The sequence below is a fragment of the Anopheles maculipalpis genome, chromosome 3RL (genome assembly GCF_943734695.1).
Source record: "Anopheles maculipalpis chromosome 3RL, idAnoMacuDA_375_x, whole genome shotgun sequence".
NCBI classification, from domain to species: Eukaryota; Metazoa; Arthropoda; class Insecta; order Diptera; family Culicidae; genus Anopheles; species Anopheles maculipalpis.
In genome coordinates, this window is record NC_064872.1 from 58,454,802 (window position 1) to 58,478,867 (window position 24,066).

A 24,066-nucleotide genomic window follows, 5' to 3' on the forward strand; every position below is an offset into this window, starting at 1 on the left:
TTGTACCTAACTTCAAAACATGAACACCAACCGTTCGATTCCGTGGCGTTGGTCAAGAGCGGTAAATGCTGCAGGAAAACTTTCAGCTTGAAAAGGGGAAAATCAAACGGGCCCTCAGGGAAAACGATGTCTCGTTTTGAAGAAGACCGCCATGAATGGTAAAAGCTGTGGTTTTCCTCTTGCTCAGGTAGGACGGTAGGATGGATATTTTAATTAGAATAATTAAGCTGATTATCTTTTTATTGAATTGCCGATCGGATGATCGAAGCGTTGACGGTGAAGCTTACGGACGTAATCGATCATCAATCAATTTAAATTATTCTAGTTCGAGTGTAGCAATGAGCATTTGCCGATTTTCTTTATTTATTTTGATTAGTTTTATTTTTGAGTTCGTTTACTGATTAGTTTTGTAGAAACTCATGATGCCTTTTTCGTATATTTCTTATATGTTTTTTTCATATTTTAATTTCAGACGTGGTTTTTCACTGACACCGACGATCCACACTACCAAAAATTGACCAGTAAGTATTCACACATGCCTTGCAGTTTTAAATACATATAAAAAGATTTTCTTTTCGTGTTATATAAGCAAGGAAAGTAATTTATTAACAAAAGACCATTTAGAAGAATCGCTTTGGAATGCTTTTACTAAACGCTCTCTGTTCGTTTTCTTTTACTCAACCCTCAATGTTCTCCGATTCTTTCCAACTTCAAACACAAATGGAAAAACGACCTAAAGCGCCTAGAAATAAAACTCGTACGAAACGCACAGAAGCTCTCGACTAGAAAGATGAATAGACCGCACTTTCCTAATGCTATAAAAAACGAACCTAAATTTTATAGCTCGTTTACGACTTAAATCAATCGAACTATCAGTGAAACAAAGACTTAGAAAGGTACGTTTCAAAATACCCACTTCCATTTGAGCAACTGATAAAAGGTTGGAACGATTGGAATGATGAAACGTCGACAGAGCTTAGACGAAAACCCATACAAACATTGAAGTAGCATCCATTAAGTGTGCAGCTAAAAGGTTAAGATTATTATCTACGAAACTACGAAGTAAAAGATGCTCGTTTTTACAAATAATTTTGAAGTTTGCTTAACTTCAATCGTCTAGAGTTGAAGATCTCTTCTAACAACTCTCAACCAACTAACTTTTTTTTGTCTTATTTGGTCCTCCTGATCATGCACATACAAAGCGCAAACATTCCTGATGTCGTTTATTAAAATCAAATAAAATTTGTTAACTCACCGGCGTTTACGTCAGATTATCTATATTTCTTCGCTAGGCGTTTTTGGTTCTTCTTTTTTTGACTCAACTTTACGACTCAATAGACAATCGATTTAACTTTTTTTTTATCATAGTTTTAACTCTTAAGCTAAAATTGTCCACGATCACATGTCCACTAGGCGGTTATTTTTATTCCCCAACGTTTCCCCCTGTTTTTGGAGCCCATTTTTATAGACTTACCAAATCGATCGCAAGCATGACGCGACATCATGATGGTAGCATGAGGGAACAAAAAACCACAGACGACACAAAATGGCTGATTAATAGCCCGAGCCCGATTCAGGCAGGTCCTCTCTTCCCTAGCATTCGTGTCGTAAACGGAGGACTTCGATAATTTGATTTTCTCTTGAACTCATTAAATTGAATGATGTGATCGGATAAAACAGACGCACACAATCCCCGCGTGTCGTCTAAAGTCTTTTGGGGAACTCACATAAATCGGATCCCAAACGTCCCAGCATTGACGGTTGAAGGGTATTTTGCGTTTATCCGTCTGTTATTTGAGGTCAAAGTCCCTTCCTCTCTGACCAACATATAAATCGCTTACGAAAAACGTTTACGTAAAATCGAGGACCTGCCAGTAACCTGCTGATAGTCATGAGATACCTTGCTCAATATTGGAAAACCTTCCTCGATACTGAGAGTAAAAGTATAAATCTAACCAAATAATAAAATCTGATCCAAAAACGGCATAAGCAGTCTGAGCCGCTCACTCAACGCATGATCATGCCGGGTGATCGCGAGAGAACCCCAAGAAACACTGATCGCATAAATAAATGTCAGCTTGTTAGGGACATTCTGATCGGAATACCTCCTAATGATGTGAAATTCCACGCGGGACCAACAAACATTTTTCGGGACAAACAGTTTTTTTTTTTGGTGGGTGTTTCTGTGCTTTTTGTTCCCAACTAAAAAACAGTCCAAAAAACACTTCTTCTCCGGTTTTGTGAGGATAGGAATCTCGTACGCAGACACAAAAAAGTAAATTTTCGTAATTCTGAAAGTGAAACACAACGAGGGGAAGGTGAATCAGGTAAAGTAGTGCGATGTAGCTACTTCCTGCAAAACCCTTTCCAGCTCAGTTTGCGATGTGCTCTGTGACTTGGGCGCAATGTTCGTTGATTATGTTCTGCTCGAACACAGCTCGCATGTGATGTTCCCCGTCATTGCTTCCAGTTTCCCTCGGGATGGCATGATTTGATTACGTTCCGTCCTAAAATTTTTCCCATAGGTCAAATTCATAGTCACAACACCATGCCAATCCTCGAGCCCCATCGTAAGCATTTAATGATTGATGATCGACCTTCCGTTTGGGCACGTTTCACTTTTTTTTTTGGTTGTTCGTTGTTGCTACTCTCGAACCATTCGGTTCAAGACGACTCTTCACGGTTACCTGCCGTCTCCCGTTCCTTCGACAGCGTGGTGGCTGTCAACAACAATTTAGACAATTTTATAACGGCCCCAACAGCATCCAATTCTACAGACACCGTGGTACCGTAGCTTTTGAATGGGTCCAAAATGTATTTATGTTTCGGAAGGAAGTATTCCTGGATTTCGCTAATGAAGAGACATTCTCGGACGAGGTTTTGAATTTCTGGGGGTTTGGCGTTCTAAAGCTGCTAGGCTTTTTGTTTTCATTTTGTGTTTGTGTGTTTCAATGCTAATCAGTGAAACACGATGTGAAATAAGACGAGCTACGGTAGAATATTGGGAAGAATTCTAATACAACAATGACTCCTGAATAGTTCGTTTTGTAAGTCTCATTGGAAAATCCTGCTTAAGCACACAATATCCACGGCAACAACGATGAAGTCACACTCTCTATAGTTACTGCCAAAATCAAATTATTGTCATCAAACATAAGACAACGTGCTAACAGAAATCCTCATGGCATTTCTTGGCGTGGAAGCCTCAATACCACCGAGAAAATAATACCAGTTTGTCCACTTGCCAAAGCATCTTCTTCAAAGGATCTCTCTCATTTTCTCCTGCTTTGCTTCATCCTACAGAGCAACACAAATTGCACTGCAGCATGCCCAAAAGGATGCAATCGAAAGTCAAACACAGCAACGAAGAACACTAGCTAAATAAAAAAGAAGCGAAAGCCTCCGGCCACCACATCATCTTCGCATTTTGAGAATCTTCGTTTGCACAAATGGAACCAAACGAAAATAAAATGATATCTCTTTACGACGGTGACCATCAGAAGCAATAGGACCCTTTGGGGAGGGAACTGTGACCGTGTACGAAAACCGGAAAACGGCAGAGAATAAGCTAATCAAAATGTTCGGAATAATTTCCCGCTACTGCCGGTGCTACTGTGGTGTGTGCGGTGACTGTTGGAGAAGCAAAATTTTGGAGGTGATTGAGAAGATTTTTCCCCGCCTTGTACGGGCAGTTCCATTCGATGGGGTGCAATTGTGTGGTGGTTATTTAGTTTTACTTTAAGGAAAGCAAGAAAAAAAAACCGGGGAAACAAATATACGACACCCAATGACGGTGTCCAGTTGCCTCCTTCTTGTGTCAGGTCATTTTATGTCTTTTCCTACCGCTTTTAATGAGAGCACTAAATTGATTATGATTTTTAGCCTCTGTCTCATCGGAATGAAGCCAGCAGAGCTACCTGTCGTAAATCAAACGCCACCGGCCGTGTCTGTCTATTGTCTGGGATTCTGCCGCGTGAAGAAGTCGAGCGGATGGCTGACCCAATGTAAAAAAAACAATAGACGAACTGATCGTTAAGATACATTTCCCCCTCCAATAGTTGCCCTCGAGGAAATCTGCACAGTCTGGAGTGCCGTGGATCGTAAAATTCAATCAACATGCACTGTACCCGAAGCAATTGAGGCGAGAGTTTCGAAACAAAACGAAAGCATATCACTAATCAGAGCAGAATGACCGTAACAAGTAGCGCAATGAAAAGGTAGCTTACACACCAACGTTGATTGCAGTGAAGGTTTAAAATTTATCACTCTCAAAGAATTCGCAAGGGCCCTGCAAGGGAACAAAGAGTCAAATAATTTATTATTTGCACCATCGTAAACGTGTAATGAACGCCACATATCTCGACGAAGCAACGTTGCTATAAAACTTTATGATCATCTTTCTGGCTGAACACTTGCAAATTCCACTGTGACGGTGAAGACAATATTGGTGGGTCTATAAATTTGACGTTTTAAAAATGAGCTCAATTAGGAATGGGAACAAGCTTTGACCACACAGAAGTGAGTTTTGTGTTTGTTTTTACCACTCGATACTGAGTCAAATACTGAGTCATCTGGTAATGAGACACGGTAAAACCCCCATTCCGACATTCCTTTCCAAATCCAGCTTCAACTATTTATTCACCAATACGTTATCTAAACTGCAGAATAACTCATCGATAACACCGCCTCATTTCTTATCTTAAAGTCAGTCCGGACCTAAAGCGTAATGGTTTTTATGGAAATCGTCAGCACAAATCGGTCTACGCATTTTGCTAGCAAAGTTGCTCGCAGTCCCTCCACAATCGAACCCAAAACGAGAATTGAACGGATTGTGGCAGGAACTCCTAGGTCTAAGGACCATGATGGCACATTTAACGAATTTATGGATACCTTTTAGATGGGACGTAGAAAGTGGACATCCCCAGGTCCGATCTGCGGGAAGTTTAAAACCGTGTATCATTATGCAAAAGTCTGCCAATGTGTCCTCGCACCAAGGAGAGTCTTCAGGTTTTGGCTGTTTTCTCCTTCTTTCCTGACATCTTCAACATCTTCAATTTCGATTCGGCTAGTTTTACGAGAATTAATCGATCTTGACACGCGAGAGTCTCGCGATGCTGGTCGGCTCGATTTCGGGGGCGGATCGAGCCGTACCAAGCTCCAGCGGAGAAAAACAACACCGCGTAAAGAAGAGATAACTATTTTATGATGACCATTTATGCTAATCACATTCCGCTCCAAAAGACTTCAGTTGACTTTTAGCGACAAACACTGGGGAAGATCTATCGTGCATTGCGCTCGATTCCGGTTGGGTGTTTGGGAGGACACTCTGTTCTCTCCCCCCCCCCCCCCTTTTCGTAACCACGTGACAATGGTTTTTGGAAGCTATAAAACGTAAAACATAGTTATAAGCTGAAACGTCAAATGCTGTGTCGATGTGGTGGAATTTATGGCGATGCCTCGCCGTTAATAATCGCCTGCCCCGTATGAGGTGTTGATGGGGTAATACGACCGTTCGAATGAGTAGAAATGTAGCTTCATCATTTCATTCAACACCTTGCTAGCCTAAAGTGTCACATTCGGGGTGAGTGCTATTAAAATCATGTTCAGATATTACTGCAATGCCGCTCTTTGTGTGTTAGTTAGCGATCTGCGATAGCAAATTAATCGTCTATTTGTCAATTTGTTTAAAAGCTCTTAATTTGCCTAATGTGAAAGTCACGTTTGGGTGAAAGCATCAAGATGTGAGGCTTACAATAATTTAATTTGCAAGCATAAAATGGGCTACTAATGGACATTAATATGCATTTACGAAACGTAGGACATAGCCAATTGTGGTTTTGTATAGATCTAGGGGATAAGAATACAGGTATTGGTGCTTTTAGACACTTTCAATTCATCCTATCAATAGATCTCACATCGATACAGTCAGTTCGTTCTATCGGAACAACAAAAAATCTATATTCCTCACTCCGTCACTGTCGAAATGGAGACAAAACTTCAAAAACTAAACACTAATGAAGTTAATATATGTCCATCCACCATAAACACTGAAATATTATTTGAAATAAGACATATTTTGACACCTTCGGTCCTTTATTTCTGTATCGAACGCCTCAGTCGGTTCAGTTCCACAATTTAAATTCCAACTTGAATAAAGAAACGTCCCCAAAATGGCCGTCCCAAGCAAGGCGGAACATCTTCACGTCCAAAAAAAAAAAGTCTTCCCCAAACCTACAAAACACGAATAGAGTTATGTTCCTGAAGTTGGTCGTCTGCATCGTTCAATACCTTGCCGGCAACGGTGTAGATTCCAACGCACCCACCTATTTCTCTGCAGAGCCATGTTAATATCGAACTAAAATGTGCCATTAATTAAAGCGTGTATGGGCTCGGTGAGATTTTTATGTTTACGATCGTCACGATCGTTCGAAACCGATCGCATCATTCAGATGGTTCCAGTTTCCTTCCAGGGTCGCAGCTCCGCGCGGTGGTGACTGTATTTCCCGAAATCAACACATTATCCGCTTCCAGATGCCAAGCCTCTCGCGCCATCACAAGAAGAAGAAGCGCCCAGAAGTGATGAGTATTTGTTGACGACTTAGACTAAGCGGATGGAACGCCGAATTGGGAAACAGACCGACGAACGCACGTCAATAAATTGTGACCATCACGAAGGAAAACATCTTCTTCTAAAACGAAGCTCCGAACGGTGGTTCCACACGTCCGATGAAGTTGCAGGCGTGTTGGTTGGAATTGGAATCTTTTATTAAATAACATCATAACCAACCCACCAGCCCCGTAACCTATCAACCGCTACGTGAAATGGGCAGACACCCAAGGATGACCCACTGTATCCCTTTTGTTATCGAGAAAGCTCATTTCTTTCGATAGTAAACTATGCCATGCCATAAAGCTGCATGAGAAAAGAAGTGACCTCAAAACCATCGCTGCTGGACTTCAAAAGTTTGCGACGCCTATCGAGGTGTGTTGCCGTTTATCAAGATAAACGGTTTTAATATTTAAATTGTATTTCGATGACATGTTACACATTCTTATGCGCAGTTTTCGATTAACGCCTGCCCATCGCGACTAGGCGCATTTTCGCACATTTTCACCTAGAAATATATACGAATTCCTGCAAACTCGGCGGCATCCACAACTCTTGACGATCTTTTTCTAATGCCTTCGCGGCAGAGTTTTAACCAACATTCGGAGAAGTTTATTTGTCCCAAAAAAGAAAACACAATAACATCTTCTACATGTTTCTGAGCTCCAGCTTATCGTTCCATGTTTTGTGCGTAGGTTGGAGACATGTCAGCTCTAACTAAATCAAGTGGAAGAAGCCACCATCATCGATCGCCCAGAAGACAAAAAAAAAGTTATCGTTTATTATCATTCGCTGTTCCTCCCTTCTCGTACATCTTGCAACCTTCCCCTGGCGATAAACATTACAAACATGGTCCACGATTGTCACTGAACATCAGATTAGAAGAAGCGCTACAAAGCAAACCTAGCGGACCAGCGACAGCCCGCGGACGGACCACAGACACAGACATTAGAAATGCAAACGCGCGCAAAGCATCTCATCCTCGCTGTCATTAATGTCACTCTAAGTTTATGACTGTACGTTCTCGTGCGATTCCGCGATATCGTCTTCAAACACAGGCACACGATAACGTACGCGAAAACCTGTCAGAATGGAACTGCAGAGATCCTGCACGATTTCGACCAGCGAAACGAGATAAAAGCGTCCCCAGCACAGCGGAGGAATTAAAATCAAAATTCGATTAGATAAGGATTACAAGGTAGCACAGGCTTCAGACTGGGAAAGTAGGTTGAATATTACCACTTATTGAAAATCACCAACGGTCACCAAAGATTTCCATTGCTTTAATCAGCCCGAATCCTCATTTTGGAGCTTGCTTGAGAGGTAAATTAAAATTAGCAAAATTAGTTTCCTTTCGAGGTTGAAAAGGGAGCATTTTGTAATAGATTTTTTCGCCTTGCTGCATAAAAATGAATGAGATTGTTAATTTAATTTGAACAGAGAAACGAGTTCGTACAGTCATTAAAATTAAAACGATTGAACCCACTTTTTTTTTAAACGGGTGCTACTGGCGCACATTCGCGGGTTAGGCACTGCCTAAGAAGGTGACGATTCTGGATTTTTGCATCGATTATTAATAAAACTTTTGGTCTCATTTTCTTTCTCTCCACAGACAACCACATGGTCAACACGAACTGCTCCCAGGGCCACTTTCGGAAGGCGCTCTGCTGCAAGATGGGCAAGGAGTTTGAGTTTTTCCTCGACAGTGCCAAAAAGTGAGTTTTTATTTTTCGACATGTATCTTCCCTTTCTAACAGCAGCAATAAAACCGCCCAAAGTCTTCATTTTGGAGTCAATTTTTTTTTTTTGGTTTTATGTTGTCGAGTCGAGTTGCGCGGCAATGATAAGATCGGAGAAAGAATCTTGTTCATTTGTAACTCCACAAGAACTGCAGCGGCATGCGTTTCGACGCTTTAATTTAAAACAATACCATTATCGGCTACCATCGGATATCAAAAATGCCCAACGGGAACGACAGAGAGAGAGAGAGCGAGTGCAAAAAAAAAATATTTATCCACCATCTCTGCGACCACCTTTCACCTGGCGAAACACTTTTACCAAGTGGCTACCCTGGTACGATAAATTCTAATTACCATCTACTACCACTTTACGATCGTACCGGCTAGCAAACGAGCTGGCAGATGCGGTGTATTAATTATCCGCAGGAAATCGACCAAACGATGGCGATATATTCAACCGCCAACGAATTTATTTCCCCCATTGCGTAAGGCAAGTGTCCACGAAAGGCGGAGGAAAGGAGTTGCTGAGGTGAAGAAGCACGAAAAACTTTTAATATAAATGTACACATATTAATGTTGCTTTTCTTTCGCTTCTCCACTGAGTACGATCGCGATATGTGTGATTCGCGAGCGGAAACAATATGTTTGGTAGCAACGATTTGCATGCAAACACCCTCGAGAACGAAGCTGGATGGTGTTGCTCAACAGACGCTACCGGCCAGACAGGCAAAACCGGTGGGATAGTTTGTTAAAATATTTTATTGGCTCAACATTTGGCTTTAATTAAAACCACCTTCGGTTCGATCGGTGAACGATGCACTCGAGCGAACAGGGGGTAAACTACCCTGCAACTGCAACCGACCGGATTCAGAATCGATGAACGGAATCAGTCCCGATCTGCTACTTTGTTCCACGCTTCGTTTGGTCACCGTTGGTCGCTCCCAATACAGACGATCACACAACGTGTACAGGGTGTTAATTTATGAGCGATGCATTAGTTCTTGTCATTGCTGCTGCCGTTCTCTGACGAACGCCCCGTTTTGAGGTCCCCTGGGTGGATGCGAATGGGCTCGTTGAAATTTGGACCGAACCCATAAGCAAACGTGATGGTTGGTTTTATGCGGTGAAATGACACCTCGCCCAAAACACTGGTTGCATGCGCATACGGATCTTATCGAGAATGGGTACAGTTTCCTGTTGTGAGAATGGTACATTAATTTGCTGGCGGCCAGTTTTTATTTTACTTATCGATGAATATACGTTTGAAAGAAATATGAGTCCATCAAGGGTAGAGTTCTGATTATCCTGCACGAATGAAGCTATAAAACGTAGCTTTTTATGCTTTATATGAAGAGGAAGTATTTCAATGACTTTATATGACCAAAAAAACTGTTGCTCGAGCTTCTCAAATGACGGAACGATATAGTTCGAGATTATCATCTCCGTTTATCAGGACTGTTTGCATACGCGAGGATATTAAATAAGGTTAGAATGGTTTAAGCGCTCCTTCGTGTTATGCAGATACAACAGTAGCGTATAGACTTTATGATATTTCACAAAAACTTCTACATAGCAACGAAATATATTGAAGATTATAGAAGTGAAAGTAACATGTTGACTCTCTGAGGAGGCTACTGATAGGAAGACCCGCTCATCATATTATGTTGAAGGAAAACTCCAAAGTCAGTTTTACTGATCACTACTAATTGTAAAGGTTGTAAGATGCTTCCAGCAGTCCTTCTAGCTCAGAAGATCTCAAGTGATCTATGTATCATCTACATATCATGTAAAATAGATTCAAATCAAAGGTTCTTAGACCAGTGAGAACCTTATTGACAAAATCTTGGTAAATCCGCCAAATAAGGCGGAGTAGAGTAGTGATTATTAGGGCAATTTTGACAATAGGGATATTCCTTTGAGATAACTTAACGTGCACTTAACGTTATTTCCCAGCATCAGCATGGCTTGATGCCTAAACGGTCCACGTCAACTAACCTCATGTCTCTTGTCTCTACTGTCTTCAATCATATGGCTTCCGGCCGTCAGGTGGATGTCATATATACCGATTTTAAGGGAGCCTTCGACAGTATTCCTATCGAATTATTGATTATGAAATTAACCATTACTTTCATGGCTCAAGTCGTATCTTTACGGTAGGAGTTACAGAGTCAGAGTTGAGGACTTTCTCTCCGACTCCTTCGAAGCCATGTCTGGGGTTCCTCAGGAAGCATACTCAGTCTTCTTCTTTTTTCTTTGTTTGTCAACGACTGTGTCAATGTTCTTCCTCCAGAAGGATGCCTCCTTTACGCTGATGATTGTAAATTTTATATGCCTGTGTCCTCGTCCGTCGATTTTTTGAATCTCCAATCCTTCCTTAATTCCTTCTATACCTGGGCTCTTCGAGGAAAATACTGTCGGATTACTCCTTTTGTGGAATTAAATTATCAAGAGTCACCTCTACTATAGATCTTGGGGTCTGGCTAGACGACAGGCTGTCTTTCAATGAACACATCGACTACATACTCAATAAAGCAAATAAAACTATTGGTTTTATTATTCGTTTGTCCTCTGAAATCAGTAACCCTCTATGTCTCAAATCTCTGCACAGTTGCTGGGTTCGATCAATTTTAGAATACGCTTCAGTAGTTTGGTCACCAGCTGGCCAGACAGCAATGGATAGGATAGAGAGGGTACAGCGGAAATTTACCCGTGTTGCTGTTCGCCGTTTTCTAACCGGATACACTGACGCGGTCCCCTCTTATCCTCGCCGTTGTCGACTTCTTGGACTTGAATCGACAAGAATGCGGCACTCTCATTCCCGCTACCATTTCATCGCTTGTCTCCTCTCCAATGAAATCGATGCTCCCGTGCTTTTAGCCTTGATTTCTTTGTATGCTCCCTCCCGTCATCTACGAGACAGACCTCTTCTCCTTATTCCGTCTCGTAGTACACGTCATGGCCATAATGACCCTTTCATACGAGCGCTGGCGGCCTTTAATGACTCTTATCACCTATTTGATTTTGGCATCCCGGTATCCCGATTCCGCTCTCTTCTACGCGATTCCTCTTCCTTTTCTGATTCTTAGGCTAAGAACATATTTGTAAAACCCACGCGGCATACAAAATAAGATATAAATAACTAAATAAATAAATAAAGATTCCCACAATATCGTTCTGGCTTAGGCAACGCCGGGTTTTATAGTTACCCAAGCTAAAGAACAGCTCACGTTTTGAAGCTTCTCTGACATCTATGTTCTAAAGACCCCTTAAAAGGCATCTCCAAACCTGGGAGAGGCTCTAGTCCCACAGATATCAGCTGCTTAGGTTTAGGATGCTACTTTTATTGTGACAAACCTTAACTCGAGACGTGTTGAGCTAAAACTCATTCTACACATTTACTTATAAACACATAATGTTGAATAAATCACTTGATTTAACATGGATTAATGGTTGATAGTCTCATAGTTGCTACAAAGCAAATGCAGTTTAGGCAAAACTTGAGGATATAATTTCTTTTATCACCTTGTCGTTCCCTGCACAGCATGTGCAATTATTAACGTTAAAATAGGTACAATATCAGATGAAAAGAACTATAGAACGAATAGAATTATCTAAATTTACTCATCTGTTTAAGATTTGTTAACATAAAAATTGCTTCCACCTTTCAATGCCCTGACACACAATTGGATCAGCAATTGTGAACGGGAGGCAACAATCAACCATTCACGGCAAAGAATCGATCAATCGAACCACGAATCTAAAAAGGCACACAACGTCAGGGTGAACTAAATGACTTTGAATTCGAATGCAAAAACCACGTTTCCATATTGCTAGCTCAGCTCGCAAACATCGTAACACGAGCACCGAAAAACATTGCTCGCAGACGCAATCTACAGCGTTGTTCGCTTATCGATCAATCGATCGCTCTGCTGGCAAATGTTAAACATGGACCTTAAGACGTACTTCCACTTGCACACGTGTTGCTCCCAGCACTGTCCCGAACGAGGTGGAGCCGTTTTTGATTTACCATCAATGATAAGCAAAATGGTTCGAACCGTATGGAAACGCCAGGAAACAGGCTCGAATTTGACAAAAAAAGAGTGCGCCGATTTTGTTGTGAAATCAACTTTCAGCAACACACTGAACACACGGTATGCATGATTAAAGGCGTCCAACTTTTAGGACCACTTCGGCAAACTCGAACCTTTTTGGAGGTACGTTTTTGGGACAGGGCAATGCTTAGCCGCTCGTACCAGTTCGGGGGTACGAAATCAGACGCATTTGGCGTTTTGTAAACATACGCTTTGCGCAGTGATCGTGCCACGGTTTTTAGAAAGTCATGACTTCTTGAGCACGCTTTTGATAGTGGCGTACTATTTCGTTTGACGGCAAAAAGGTCACGATGTTGCAGCCGGTCGGACAGCTTCGGTGGACGTTAGTTTATTGCGGTTTGATCAAATTTGGATTCGACCACAAAAGAGTCGATGAAACGTTTCAACCCTGCCGGATAAGAGGTGTCTCTCGATTGCCTGCGAAACGTGCACAATGACATAGTGGCGAAGATAATTTGTTTTGCTTCTTCACAGACTTACTTTGTTCAGCGATGAGAGAAATTCATTCAGTAAACAGTTCATTCATGCAGCACAGGACCACGCTGAACATTAGAAAATCTTTATACAATTCTTCGTAATGCAGAAATGAAGCATGCTATTACCGAACCCTCACCACCACACCAATGGAGTAGAAAAATGATACAATTTCTGTTCACTCTTGCAACTGCTACCGGTGACATACGTTCGGACGGCTCGATCATACCCAAGTTCCTGCCTGCACGGCCGCATAATAAACGATTTCATTTGTCTCGCAAGCAACTACCGTCCTAGGTCCTTGCTTCTCTGCTCGCTGCACACATAAAAGGCGGCTTAAGACGTAGCCAATAATCATACGTTCATTAATCTCCGTCCGTAACTAGAACCTCCCAGCAGCATTGCCATTTAATGTGGAGCTGTGCGCGAATGCAATCTTACCGAGAGAACCAGCTTTCCAGCATCCACAACATCGGTTTCAACCAGCATTCAGCTGCAATCAAAGTCCAAGCTCGGACGATTAATAATTATACGCGTTGTACAGCTGGGCCTTGCGACTCGATCGTCTCGGCACGGGGAAGTACGGCCATCGCAAAACGATGCTTTACTTCAGTCATAATCATAAGGTTGCAATGACGACAGCGAAGGATTCAATTAGATTCGCCGTTCCCTTCACCCGTTCCCGGCCATCTCTTAAGCTGCTTGTCTGCGTAAGAGTAAGCTGAGCCCCGGTTAAGTGGAAGTTGGTTGTTTACGAGTGCATAAATTGGCCACCGCCTTGCTTGCTGATCGTGCTGCAATATATTTAGTATTTACGGACCCAAACTTGTTACGCGAATCCTGGGCTTGAGCGAACCAGTTCAGCAAGCGGATTCAAATCTGTGCTGTGGCAGGCTCTAGCTTAGGCCAATTTGCATTACATCAAACTGTGAATTGTTTTATAATTATGTCGTGTAGAATTCCTTGGACCTCGAAGGGAATGCTAATGCAACTGAAGTTTACCCAAAGAAACTTGTTTTTAAGCGAAACTTGAGACCTCTTGAAGATCACCGTCTCAATATAAGAACATCATTTTAGCATCTCCACCAGTAGACACTTCACTAATTGGCCTTCCCTCTTCATTAAGCAGCATTACATTCCCTTTTTGAAGCTGTTCAACAGCACTGTCCAGAACACTTGCTCAGGACATCTTGGCTCGCCGTTGTCCTTACACACATTGCTAACCGTACCGAATATTTCGCCCCTTTCAGCTATGGCTTGCATGACACGTGATAGAAATCTCCAAAGAATCACCAGTAGACTCCAAACACAATGAGTTGCACTTACACAAAAAAAAAACAACATCATTCAGGGCAGGGAAAGAATACTCGAACCACACGCGATTATGGGCGAACTCTTACAGAGGTTCATACAGAGCAGCCGCAATCACCTTGGCGTGAGTCGGCAAAACGCTGCCACGCAAGCTAAAGTTTCCCAATCATTTCCCTAAAGGTACCCCACAATCGCGTACCCATGACAGTTGATCAGTTGTTTTTTGAAGGTACTTCCTCGTCAATTCAAAATTTCATCCTCCCAAATTGGGACCCGATTTCGGTTTGAGCCCACGCTAGTTAGGCGATTAATTAAGATAATCATACGACGCGTACAGTTGTACGGTTATTGTTCTTTTTTTTTTCTATCTCCTCACAACTTCTTTAACACACCCACCAAAACGCCATCGAAATCTGCCAACCGCAAACCTCTGCCACACGCACACAAAAAAAAAAACCCTCGGACGGATAAAGAAAACTTATCCATTGTTAGTGCTTGGTGGCGGCATGTTTCAATCTGAGAAAGTCTTTTCTTTGCCGTCGATTCTTCTCAACAAAACGGGCAACGTCAATTGATCGCACCAGCCCCCATTCACCGTGAGCGGTGTTAGTTGTCGATTGCTTGACGAATGACTGACCGCGCGATTTCGTAAACCAGGGCACCAGCTAAAAGCGGTCAGTCATTGTGCGTCTAATTTGATTAGCACAATCGTAGGCACGTACCGACAAATTATAGACCGTTCCGTGCTGGATTGATTGTTAAAGGCAGGGAATGAAAGAACAGTCAACTGGTCCCCTACGTAAAGAAACAATCAGCTTGCTTTCCTTGGGCGCAACGAGCTAGACCACAGTATTAATTGTTCGTGATTGAGTTTTTCGCTATTGCAATTTCGATTTACAATTTAAACTATCGAAAGCTCTATGATAAACTTGTAACAATCGACTGTACGCTTAAAATTTTAACGTAAGAATTGAAACTAGTACTTCCGCTGCACATTACATGCATCGGTTAATACTTAATCTTTTCAACAAATTAATATGGAATTTCATTGACACCAGAATAATAAAAGCCGCTATTGCTAGATTGATCAACAGATTCAATTATGATGTTACAATTATCAAGTTGATTTTACTAAATAATTGATGGATGTTCACCTAAATCCATTAAGGTTCCGAGTAAACGGTACAATACTCATCGATAAATACCCGTTGCCACATGTTGGAATGTTCATTCCAAACAAAACATTTGGAAGGAAGTCACCCTTGAAATGGAACAGTTGCAAGTGCTTTCTCAAGAACATTCACCAGTCACTGCTGTGTTGGTCAGTCTTCTGGTGCGTATCATCAACGAGCTACACTGCGCTAAATCTGCCACTACCACTATCGGGATAGTAAACTTCAATGCTCCCGATCTGGACTTCATACCGAAGCAGCTTGCCCAACATGTATCGTCGGCTACTTTTTTAAACATCGACTCCCACCGGAACTACACCACGTCCAAGGAATTCCACATTCCTATTCTTCTGCATTATTTCAACACAGCACCGACCTCAACTGCAGTGCAATCTGAAGTAAAGAACATTTTGCAATCATTCCATTTATTTGGTAAAGAAAAGAAGGTAATCGTTCTTATGCCACCAACTCCCACCAATTTTGTGAAATTGACAGAGCTGGCTAAATCATACTATATCCTTGGTGTGATCGATATTATCTATGTAAAGATATCAAACAAGAGTGTACGTATCGTAGCATTGAATCCTAGTAGCACTGCATTTGTTCAGTACAATCTAAATGACACTGTCCAAACCCTGTTTCCTGATCGTTCTGCGAACCTCTCTGAGCGTCCGTATTATGTTGCGTGTCATGAAAATCCCGCGATTACATATAAAACCAAAGATAACAAGATTGTTGGAAGTGCTGTTGAGTTGATAGACATTATCGCTAAACATCAACACACTACTGCAGAATACATCTACTTACCACCGATACCAGTGCCTAAACTAGATCAAAATACATCGATCGACTTTGCGACACACCGCATCGTCACTACCATCGTACCAACTGAATTTTCCATTCTGCAACTATCAACCATGGGTCGTTGGTGCATTGCTGTCCCGAAGCGTTACAGCAGAGTTCTTCATGAGCAGGTCATATGGCCGTTTGGGACAGACTTGTGGGCATTTGTGGGAGGACTGGTTGGATTTTTTGCTTGCTATCAGGTAGTTCTTCAGGACATTCTCAAGAACCGATGTCCATCCGTGTACTACATAGTGAATAGTCCACTTTTACTACTAAAAATCATGCTTCTCTTTCTACTGTCGGAGTACTACACAGCAATGCTTACATCTAATCTTGGTCTTTCTCAACTTCCCGCCTATCCAAAAACACTGAACGAGTTCTATCGCACTAAGATTCCCATCATTTATCCAAGCGCACATAATCTTGCCCATCTCAATGAACAACCTCGATTTTTATCGCGTATAGTTGACTTAAACGCTATTCTACCATACAACCCATCGCAGTTCGCAGTTATTCAGCTCTGTGATCGCTTTCGCTACACTATTGGAAAAACCACTAAGAGCTATGGAAAGCAGGCGAGTCATCATCAGTTCCATCTTATCACTGAACCTATCAGAACTCTTTATTCGATAAGCCCCTTTCGAAAAACAAGTCCCCGTCTGCATCGCTTTCAGATGTACGCGTTTCGCTTGTACGAAGCAGGCATTTGGGATTATTTAGTACAAAAGTGGAATGTCCGCGCCAGTGAAATGTCAATATTTGAAGATCACAATGACACCAGCGCGATAATGCTGAAGTTGGACCATTTTATTCCCATCTTTATCATTGCCGGATATTTATATATCGTTGCTATTTTAATGTTTGCCAGCGAACATATTGTTCATAGAATAGTACAAATAAATATACATAGCATGTAAATCACATTTGCATCAAAGGGCGGCTCGGTGGTGATGCGACAGCGGCGTCGGACTTCGTGCGGCAGGACCGGGGTTCAAAACCAATCCGGATCGTTTTCCCGTAGTTATGACTGATCCTCCTACTACATGGTATCGGCAAGTCTTTTAAAACATTCGGAAGCCGGCATGACCTAGTAAGCCAAGAAGATGTAAAACCACATTTAATCGTCGTGTTTGTGATGTATGTCGATTGTATAACTTTACTTGCCTTACAATACTTGTTTTACTCTACAACACACCGAATGCTAAAAAACTCATGGTTTTACTAATCATCATATACATTATTAGAGTGATTGGAAACTGTGACAAAGAGCAGCACAATAACTATTCTGGTCTTCACGCTGATGATGTAATGCAGTAGAAGCTTTTTTGGTGTAAAGAGTTCCCTTGCCTGATTCTCTTGTCATAAAAGCAAATAAATACATTAATAAAGTTTTTTTTTAATGGAACATTAATACTTCATAATTTAATTACAGCCTTAACGAATTCAAAAAAAACTTTGCAAAGGTTACAAAAGCACTGTTCAATAAAGCTTTCCACTAATAAGTCAAATGCCTTATCATTGTCCTCTTTCGTCCAAGGAATCATAATGTCTGGATTTTTTTTTAGATTGTATCAATGACAGCAGTGACAGCTTTGTAAATACACTCGTATGACAAACATAAATGCGTCTCTAGACTTATCTGATTATCAAGTTGATTTTACTAAATAATTGATGGATGTTCACCTAAATCCATTAAGGTTCCGAGTAAACGGTACAATACTCATCGATAAATACCCGTTGCCACATGTTGGAATGTTCATTCCAAACAAAACATTTGGAAGGAAGTCACCCTTGAAATGGAACAGTTGCAAGTGCTTTCTCAAGAACATTCACCAGTCACTGCTGTGTTGGTCAGTCTTCTGGTGCGTATCATCAACGAGCTACACTGCGCTAAATCTGCCACTACCACTATCGGGATAGTAAACTTCAATGCTCCCGATCTGGACTTCATACCGAAGCAGCTTGCCCAACGTGTATCGTCGGCTACTTTTTTAAACATCGACTCCCACCGGAACTACACCACGTCCAAGGAATTCCACATTCCTATTTTTCTGCATTATTTCAACACAGCACCGACCTCAACTGATGTGCAATCTGAAGTAAAGAACATTTTGCAAACATTCCATCTGTTTGGTAAAGAAAAGAAGGTAATCGTTCTTATGCCACCAACTCCCACCAATTCGAAGGAACTGATTGAGCTGGCTAAATCGTACTCTATCCTTGGTGTGATCGATATTATCTATGTAAAGATAACAAACAAGAGTGTACCTATCATCGGATTTAATTATGCCAAAACTGCAGTTTTACAGTACAATCTAAACGACACTGTAAAAACCTTGTTTCCTGATCGCTCTACAAACCTATCTGAGCGTCCGTATTACGTTGGGTGCTTTGAAAATCCCACTTTTACGTTCAAAACCAAAGATAACAAGATCGCTGGAAGTGCAATTGAATTAATAGACATTATCGCAAAACATCAACACACTACTGCAGAATACATCTTTTCAACGAATAGGACACTAGTGCTGAAGTCGGGACAAAATACATCGATCGACTTTGGAACGCATCGGTTCGTGCGTACCAGCGTACCAAAGGACTATTCCAGTCTGCAACTATTAATCGTGTCTCGTTGGTGCATTGCTGTCCCGAAGCGTTACAGCAGAGTTCTTCATGAGCAGGTCATATGGCCGTTTGCGACAGACTTGTGGGCATTTGTGGGAGGACTGGTTGGATTTTTTGCTTGCTATCAGGTAGTTCTTCAGGACACTCTCAAGAACCGATGTCCATCCGTGTACTACATAGTGAATAGTCCACTTTTACTACTAAAAATCATGCTTCTCTTTCTACTGTCGGAGTATTACACAGCGATGCTTACATCTAATCTTGGGCTTTCCCAGCTGTCCGCCTATCCAAAAACACTGAACGAGTTCTATCGCACTAAGATTCCCCTCATTTTTCCTAGTTCAAATTATTTTGCCAATCTAAATGAACAGCCTAGAATTCTATCGCGCATAGTTGACTTAAGTGCGCATCAACCATACAACCCATCGCAGTTCGCAATCGTTCAGATCTGTGATCTGTTCCACTACATGATTGAGAAAACTACTAAAGCCTATGGCAAGCAGGTGAGTCATCATCAGTTCCATCTTATCACTGAACCTATCAGAACTCTTTATTCGATAAGCCCCTTTCGAAAAACAAGTCCTCGTCTGCATCGCTTTCAGATGTACGTATTTCGCTTGTACGAAGCAGGAATTTGGGATTATTTAGTACAAAAGTGGAATATCCGCGCCAGTGAAATGTCAATATTTGAAGAACACAATGACACCAACGCAATAATGCTGAAGCTGGACCATTTTATTCCCATCTTTATCATTGGAGGCTATTTGTATATCGTTGCTATTGTAATTTTTGCAACCGAACATATTGTTCATAGAATACATGAAAAATATTACAAATAAATATGCTTCGCCTGGTGCGGCTCTGGAATGGAATTTCATGAAAAGGATCAAACTCATCATTCGCAATTAAATCATCAACTTCAGATTGTTGATTACAGCTTTCAAAATAAGTGGTAAATAAAAACTTTAATTACATGCTTTTAATAGTGAATCGAATCGATGCGTTATTGATGTTTCCTTCACTAGAGACAAATGCATTTGATACGAAAACCTAAAATCAATGATAGTCATCTCTGCTCTCAGTATCACGTAACTGTCATAAGGCAAAGGTTTTAACGTTTAAATTCAAGCCTCCGTTCGATCACAACCTATTTTACATTCAACAAGACATCATGTTTCCATCAAACGCGTCATTGTTGCAAGTGATTCCCGAAGAAAGTTCTCCGATGGGAATAATGCTGCTAAGGCTTCTGGTGCGCATCATCACTGCGACCTATCAACCTGGGTTAGATACAGTTCTACTGTTCAACTTCAAAACACCCAATTTGGAGTATGTGCCTGCACATCTGCTGAAACAAGTGCCCTCAATCGCCATCATCAATTACGATGCATCTTCGATTACAGCGTGTCGATGTAGTCTCTCCAATTTGCTGCTTCATGTGCACAGTTACTATATGACTACGAACGTTACAGTGGAATCAATTTTGGAGAATCAAATGCTGTTATTCAGCGCATTGGAATTGTTCGGTGTTGCTAGTAAAATTGTTGTAGTGATAAACCGTAGTATCGCGAGCCCTAATCCAATTGCTGGCATATTCGCCATGTATAAAAGACAAGCCCTTGTCAATTCTATCTACGTGGTAATCGATCCCACACGGCTGGTTGTACTGCGACCGGATATGAGATTTGAGAATTTGATTGCATTCCCTGCCATGGCACCGGTCGAATCATTGTTCCCCGACAGATTGGCTAACCTCTCGGGAGATCCGTACATAGTGGCAACCTATGAAGATCCTCCAGTCACCTACAGTAAGAACAATACCAATCGACCTGTTGGATACATTATAGATATCATCGATACAATTGCAAAACATCAGTCTACCAGTGTCATCTACAAGCACACACCGATGCCTGTCCAGGACTATGTATCGTGGAGAAATCAAGTGAACCATTTTGCAACGTATTTTTTTACTTATCAAGCAAACACAAAATACCCGTTCCATTCGCTAATCTTACCGGATATAAAAGCCACGTGCATTGTCGTACCAAAACGATACATCAGAATGCTGCACAAACAGCTCATACAGCCCTTCACGATCGATCTGTGGTTGTTGATTTGTTCTTTCATTATCTGCTTTATCTGCTACTATACGGTTATGGTGCCTTATATCGTTAAACACTATCGCACCGTTTACGACATAGTGAAAAATCCAATACTTATGTTTCGGATTATGATACTTTTTCTTCTCACGGAATACTACTTGGCCATGCTTACGTCTAACCTTGGCCTTTCGCAGGCTCCATCCTATCCGAGAACTGTGCAGGAATTCAAGCAGAGTTCCATCAAGCTGCTTGTGTTGAGGAAGGATCTTTTACAAAACTTTCATAACTCCGGGGAATTTGCTGGTAAAATAATTGCTATGGACGATATTCAAAACTATCGGTTCGATCAGTTCGCTTTTCTGAGGTCCTGTCATCACTATGTCAACAATTTCAGACGCAAAGCTACACCGTATTTCTATGAGTCGAACTATCACCAGTACCATATAATTGCAGAAACGATCTTTTCCAGAATTTCTGCAATACCATTTAAGAACATGAATCCACGTTTCGAACGCTTTCAACTGTATATAACGCGTCTGTTTGAAGCAGGCTTATGGAATTATCTGATAAAGAAATGGTATATGGTACCGGAAAATGTGTTCTCTGTTGGGGAACAGCATGACACAAGCGCACTCATATTGAACCTCGAACACTTTGTGCCGGTATTTATAGTGTACGGTTACTGTTGCTTGATTGCATTAGGTGTTTTCGCTGTTGAGCTTCTTGTACCTCAGTATTGTAAAAAAGGCAAAAAATTACCAAAGCCCTGGAGACGTTATCATTGATTATCTCGCTAATAGTAACAAAGTAATTACGGTAACAGCCAATTTGGTTGCTCGCTCGCTTAGCCTATTCAACGTTGGCTATACTGTTCCATTAAGCGATGGATATTCTTGTTTGTGAACAAATGTTGACACAATAATGGAAATAAATTCCGGATACATCAGCACATCCGTAGTACTTTGTGAAAGTCTCTCACCAGGATCACAAAAATAACCTCCAAAATGGCTCCGGTGCTAGCATTTTCTTCACACAATTCCTCCGTGGCAACAATGTTGATTGGCTTCTTGGTTCGTGTGATAGTAGAACTCCATAATAACGAATCCATTTCCCGTACCGTTGGATTGGCTAACTTCAATGGACACAACCTGGACTACATACCAACGCAGCTCGTACAGCGTGTATCGATGACGGCCTTCCTAAGCATGGACAGTAAACAAACAAGTTCCAAACCCGTATACACACCAATATTGGTACATGCCTTCATTAGAAGCAAATTTCGCAACACGAAAATTCAAACGGAAGTACTAAACACACTGCAAACCTTCGGGTTGATTGGTAAAGAGAAAAAGATCATCGTCCTGCTAGATCCTTACCTGGTCAAACCGACAGAGCTCGATGTGTTGGCCAAAACGTACCAACATTTTGGAGCAATCGACATCATCTACCTGCTGGTGAAGGTAGACGAACTGGTTGTCATTCGTCTAAACGATATGGGAACGGAATTTGTCATGCTTGGTACGATGGACCGGCTAGACGTACTGTTTCCCGACCGATTGACGAATCTGTCCGGCCGTCCGTACAAGGTGATGTGCCTAGAGAATCCTCCCTTGTCATTCAGACGTACCTCAACGAATGAAACGATTGGAATCGATGTAGAGTTTACTGACATAATCGCCAAACATCAGCACACGATCGTTGAGTATCGATACACCGAAAGGCCAATCAAACCATTCAACCCATGGCACAATACAACGGTCGACTTTGCAAACTACAGAATCATTGCAAAAGATACGGAGCAAGATTTTGCTCTGCTTTTCCTACCAAATCAAGTTCGCTGGTGTTTGGCGGTACCGAAGACTTACAACAGGATTCTTCACCAACAAATCATTTGGCCGTACACTGGTGATGTATGGGTGCTGATCGTTGTAATGTTTATTGGCTTTTTGTTGTACAGTCTGTTCGTCAAGCGCGCCCTTCAACACCATTTTCCCAACGCTTTCCCGATAGTCGATACACCGATTCATATACTGAGAATTTTACTGCTCTTCTTGCTTACCGAATACTACACCGCACTGCTGTCATCAAATCTGGGTCTATCGGTGCTTCCCACCTATCCGCGAACGTTTGAGCAGTTTCAAAGCTCCAGAGTACCAATCATTGTACGACGCCCAGAATCGTATCACTTCATACGCAACAATCCAAAGATGATGGCAAGAGCTGTCCAGTGGAACTTTTCTCACCGTTACAATCCTGCCGAGTTTGCAGTGTTACAGCTTTGCGATATCTTTCCGTACACAATACGATCCACCACTCGACTACTTGGGAAGGAGCTGAGTCGCCATCATTACCATCTGATCGAACAACCGGTACAGGCTTCAATCTGCATGAGTCCTTTCCGTCAAACGAGTCCACTGCTGACGCGCTTTCAAATGTACGTACATCGTCTGCATGAGGCTGGAATTTGGAACCACTTGGTAGACAAATGGACCAGCGATACGTTGGATGCGACTGCTTCTTACAATGCTGGCATGGATGTTTCTTTGCTGGGACTAGTACACTTTTTGCCGGTTTACATTGCTGTAGTGTATCTGTATCTGATTGCAATTGGAATATTCCTGCTGGAAATCATCTCTTACAAGATCATTGGCCGTGTGTATGTGCGTTAAATATTGCTTCAACGCATTTAATATAATCACGATTATATTTAATTGTGTGGTGTGCAAAGTTTTATGCTTAAGTTTCGTGTAATGCAAATAAAATAAATGTCTTTAGTTGTCAGCAAAATGTACGTTTTCATTAGTAAAAGTACAAGCGATTTTTATCATTTAAAAAAATGGACAAAGCTTGACTCCCTGTCTTCCCATTTCACCACTTTTTTATTGGAAAAATACAGCGCAAACTAAAAAAAAAAAGTTTGACCAACTTTATCCAGACCCCGATCTCCCTCTACAATGGTATAATGAAAATGGTGGTTGAGAAGAAATCGATCAAACTGAGTGTTAAAAACCATAGCTTCAGAGCTTTGAAATGGTATGAAAATGCTTTCTAAATCCACTCAAACACGAATTGTAAAAGGTG

The 24,066-nt window shown here is 41.6% G+C and overlaps 1 protein-coding gene across 1 annotated transcript in view; it reads left to right on the plus strand.

Annotated features, from left to right (window-relative positions):
* Window positions 1–24,066, plus strand: part of LOC126563642 (fringe glycosyltransferase) — a 118,965-nt gene that overhangs the window by 39,685 nt on the left and 55,214 nt on the right. Inside the window, exons 3-4 of the mRNA XM_050220287.1 lie at window positions 473–521; window positions 8,220–8,322. Of these exons, the coding sequence (XP_050076244.1) occupies window positions 473–521; window positions 8,220–8,322 (152 nt within the window). The remainder of the gene's footprint in view (window positions 1–472; window positions 522–8,219; window positions 8,323–24,066) is intronic.